At 42.2% G+C, this 5,000-nt stretch overlaps 1 protein-coding gene across 5 annotated transcripts in view; it reads left to right on the plus strand.

Moving 5' to 3' along the window:
* The window catches only part of LOC126999010 (uncharacterized), a 17,403-nt gene that overhangs the window by 11,458 nt on the left and 945 nt on the right, over positions 1-5,000 (plus strand). For all 5 annotated transcript variants that reach the window (XM_050861330.1, XM_050861329.1, XM_050861326.1 and 2 more), the window contains 3 exons: positions 1,245-1,382; positions 3,038-3,198; positions 4,469-4,912. In XM_050861330.1, coding sequence (XP_050717287.1) covers positions 1,245-1,382; positions 3,038-3,198; positions 4,469-4,912 — 743 coding nt within the window. The remainder of the gene's footprint in view (positions 1-1,244; positions 1,383-3,037; positions 3,199-4,468; positions 4,913-5,000) is intronic.

Consider the following 5,000-nt stretch of genomic DNA (forward strand, 5'->3'; position numbering starts at 1 on the left):
TTGTTGTAAATCATTCATATGTCAGAAATTCAAAATTATGTCAATGTGCCTTAAATATTTTATATAACTGTTCACTGGCGCGCACACACACACACACACACACACACACACACACACACACACACACACACACACACACACCGAATTTAACTAGCTCGTAAAAACACTTGTCTATTAATGATGGATATACACGCATATAAAAAGGAAACAGCAAAAAATTGTGATCCGCACTAGACCCGAAAAATGAATAAATCCACGAAGGTGCATCCCCCTGTAATACTACGAAAGCAGGAGCTCGTCCGCGTCGGTTTACACTCACCTGGGACGCTCGACCCTCGCTTGACACGCCCTTTTTTTTATAGGATTAGCATCATTATCATTTTCATTTATTCCTGTGAGCAGAGTACGGAGTCAAAACAGACTTAAGAAAAAGCAGTGGTAAGAGGAGAAAATGCATCCTTTAGAAAATGAAAAAGAAAATCCTTGAAACAACAACACTGAAGATCTAAGATAACATCCATAATAAAAATAGACATAACTTCGTCGTAACATACTACGCAGTTATTTCACTACGAGGCTTTAAATCTTGTTTATTTACGAACCAACACCTGTGACCGGCCTTCGAGTATCCGGTAGGCCATAGGATGTTTTCTTTCTGTGGGCGAGATGATAGCGATAGGCCTCTGGCGTGGAGGCGGCGGCTGGTCATAGCAACACACCCCGTGGGGCCCGTGGAGCACCCCGGCGCTGCCTCACAACACCTTAACTAACAACAAACTTAAGGGTCACTCATTTCATTCATTATATAGGAGTATTTGTATATAGCAGAACCATTTGCGTACTGTCAAATACAGAAACAAGTTGGGCATGGTAAAAAAAAATGAGGACGAGGTAATACAAAGGCCACAAGCAAGGAAATGTATTTATAGACGACCTCCTCCTATCTCCGAGGTGACATCCGTGCTGTGTACATACTACGTAGCAGAGGACGTTCGATGTAAACAAACAGTATTTTGTTGATTGTTTCTTAGGCGTCGGCCAGCACCTGGGGAACACAAGATGATAACACTCCACGCCGCCCCCCGCCTTCACCTTACCTATTATAGACCAATGATTTCCACGGGGATCTCCTCCATAACTCTCTCTCTCTCTCTCTCTCTCTCTCTCTCTCTCTCTCTCTCTCTCTCTCTCTCTCACACACACACACACACACACACACTCTAGCTCCTCGTCTCCCCCGCCAGGCTCCCATCAGCATGACGTGTTCCTTGTTCACGGGGACTCAGCCTCGCCGTGGGTATGGTCCGTCCTGCTGCCGGCGCTGGAGGACTCCTTCGGCTACACCTGCTTCCTGCCGCAGCGGGACATGTGTGGTGGCGACAGTGAGTAAGCTGCGTTCTGCATATCAACTTTTTTTATGCGTCGTCTCTACTTGTCTTGTTGTCTTTCAAGTTATATTTAATATGTATATCTATGCATCTATCTTTTTTTAAGTATATCAATACGTGTACATATCTATTTGTCTATCAACATCTGTATATCTGTTGAACTACCTATATCTTTTTTTCTATGTCCAGCTATTTTTACATATCCACAAGTTTATGTACTATTTACCCTCTGTCTACCCATCGAATCAAACTCACCTGCCTTATGATGGACTCTCTGTTTGTAATGACCACCTGAACGTTGGGCAGAGGAGGGTGAACGCAGATGATGTTAAAAAAATAGTTACATTTTCGATTGCACCATCAAAGCTTCAGCCGCATCATGACTGCAAAGACTGACGCATGACTTTCTACATGCAGTACTTTCTCTGCATGCATAACACCCTTGAGGCACAACTCATTACCGCTGTGTCAGTTTGGCCCTCTTTCCGGTAGTTCTTTCCAGTTCAAGTACCGGACCGGACATAAAATACGAAGATAGAAGTAGCGTCATACACACACACACACACACACACACACACACACACACACGCACTCACTCTCTCTCTCTCTCTCTCTCTCTCTCTCTCTCTCTCTCTCTCTCTCTCTCTCTCTCTCTCTCTCTCTCTCTCTCTCTCTCTCTCTCTCTCTCTCTCTCTCATCGGGTCAGCGAGAGAGAAAGAGAGAGAGAGAGAGAGAGAGAGAGAGAGAGAGAGAGAGAGAGAGAGAGAGAGAGAGAGAAAAAAAAAATAGAAAGAGAAAGAGAGAATCATGTTTTATTGTCTTTGTTGCGTAACGTCATAAGCCTAGCGTTCTGTTTCCCAGATGTTATTTTTATACAAGGGTTCATGCACGTCTGTTATTATGAAGCTGACCTCCCTTGTTACCGGACTGTACCCACGCCGCTTCCCGTACACATGCTGCAGTCAATGCGCCATTAATCATCCCAATGCATCGTTGATCCCTTGACATATATTACAGACATCCTCATGGCTTTATATCCTCGGTATATTCTCTCTACATGATTCCTCCATTCCTGTCTATTTCTTGTACTGAATTTTTATATTGACTCCTAACATTATTTTAAAATTTGTCTTCGAAATTTTCTGCGTGCTTCCAACTGTATTTTTTTTTTTCAGTTCGTTATTTGCTATATTTTTTTATGCGTATATTGATTGTCTTGTTATCTTATGATGTCATTTTCATGATACTTCTTAGAACTGCCTTATAACATGCCCCTTCATTTTTTTTTTCACATGCCTCTTTATTTAGTCTCACCCAATCTTATTCAACAAAAGAAATAATTTCTGTCATATCTCTATCCTTCCTTTCACAAAAACGCTCTTACAGCCTTTACCTTTGACTGTTATTCCCACTTTTCTTCCAAGCCGGCTTTCATTCGCTTAATAGGAAGACGCCAGTCATCACCGCATCTCAAGAATTAAGTCGGCCAAAGAGAAATCAGTTTCCTTTGAACTCATCATCTTTCTCGATTTCAGCATCAGTATTTAGTGGATTTTCTCTTTTATTGATTATGTGATAATTATTTTCCTATTTATTTATTCATTTGAAATTAAACCTACGACCTAGCATTTCATTGTCTTCTGCCGCAGTGATCATCGAAGAGGCCGCTGCCTCAGTGTGGAGCTGCCGCTGTGTGGTGGTGGTGGTGACTCCCTGCCTGCTGGACGACCCCTGGGCGGCCTGGACACTCCACCACGCCCTGAAGGCCTCTCTGCAGGCTCGCAGTCGTCTCCTCGCTCTTGTGCTCCAAGTACTCAAGATTCATTTTTTTCTTTATGCAGTCCTGAATAGCTAACGTTTTAGTCTTGAGCTGGTAAGATGTTTGATCATGTTACTCGCATAATGTAGCAACAGTGAAACACCACAACTCGTAGTCAGTTGTGTCAAGGTTGGTAACTGCATTATTCATGATGGTGATAGCCTGGTAAAGTCAGTATAATAGTCAGCCCTGGTCTAATGCAGTCAGTTCCGATGCGGATCACTTCAGGTCCACGTATCTCATTAGAAACAAACGTTACAATAATAGACAAACCGAAGCCTTTCCCCATAATAGGTGAGTGGCTGCGATGTGCGTGTGTTGTGTAAGGGGGTTAATAACGTTGGCGTTAGCTCATGGTGAAGGATGTTTCTTAACTGTAGGATTATCAAAAAATACATTTTGGAAAACGGAAGTGATAGGGAACTGGCGATAGTTTTTCGTGAGGCATTCCGAAATTAGCCATGTGTGTATCATAGTTTCACACTAAGGACTGAACCTATTTCCTGGACTATGAATGTTGTTCCAGTTATGTATTTGGACTACACAGAAATAAACTAAGGTTCTCCTAAAGGGATCTATTCAAAATTAATAACTCCACTTTAATGCAAGAGGAAGGCTTACCTAATCCGTAAGCTCCAACCACGACTGCATTAGTTAGTATGCGATACTTGTTTCGAAAGTAAGTCATCTTTAGGTTCTCTCTGAAAGGAATAGCAGCAAAAACTTTTTTTTGCACAGATGCAGCAAGTTGGCAGATCCTCCCTCCAGAAATACAGGAATTGAAAAGTTGTTTTCACTACTGGATCTTGCTCACAGAAACCTTTCAAAATAATGTCGGTGGGTCAGCAAAGCGATGCAACCATGTATCATATTTTTCCTTGTGTTCTTATTATTAGATTTGTTAATTTTCGATGATTGACACACGTACTTTTTACCGATAGTCTTACACCTCCAATCACTCTATCGAGTAAGACTGTCTGATTACAATCTGCAGTAGTTATAAAAACGCTATTGTATGTATCCATTTATTGCTTATATTATTTGCTACTTGTATCGATATTTATAATTCTCCTCCAGTTGCCAGGGTATTTATTGAAAAACAAATCTTCCTACATTTAATATTTTTGTTCTGATATCACGTTAGCTTTGGTTCCATATCTACCAATAACTGAAAAAATTTACAGATAGCATGGTGAATTATGTTTTGTTGTCCAGTGAAAATACCCATGCATTTATACGAAATTTTCTTTACCCTCTCAAGGACATCAAACTCCAAAAAGGATTCCCCGACACTAGCGGGATTCTGGCTATCCTCAGACACATCAGAAAGGTGCCTGTTCCAGCACCCTGCAGGTGTATTGACCCCAAGCCCAAAGAGGAGCCGTTTGCCACCACTCACCATCAGGAGGATAAAAGGATTCATGACAGTGACAACAACCTCAAGGTGTTAAGAGTAGATACGGCGGGCTGCCGGTCGCGCTCCAAATCTCCAAAGAATCAAAGGCTTTCTAACATGATTGCTGGAAGCAGCATGACCTCCCGGGACGCTTCAAAGGAAAATAAGAAACACAAGATTGGCGGTTCCACTATTTTTTTGGAAAGAGAAGACTCTGAGGAACCTTCCTCGCCCTGCTCAGAGACTCCCTTCATCCTGCCCACGCCGGCGGGTGTGTGCAGGCGTGGCCCTGCAACGCCCCGGACCAAGGTGAGTCGATGAGTATTTTTTCACACCACACTTTACTTAAAACATTTGTAATTTTTGCTTTTAAAATAAGTTGTAAGGAACACATTAT

Source organism: Eriocheir sinensis, chromosome 15 (assembly GCF_024679095.1).
Source record: "Eriocheir sinensis breed Jianghai 21 chromosome 15, ASM2467909v1, whole genome shotgun sequence".
Classification (NCBI taxonomy): Eukaryota; Metazoa; Arthropoda; class Malacostraca; order Decapoda; family Varunidae; genus Eriocheir; species Eriocheir sinensis.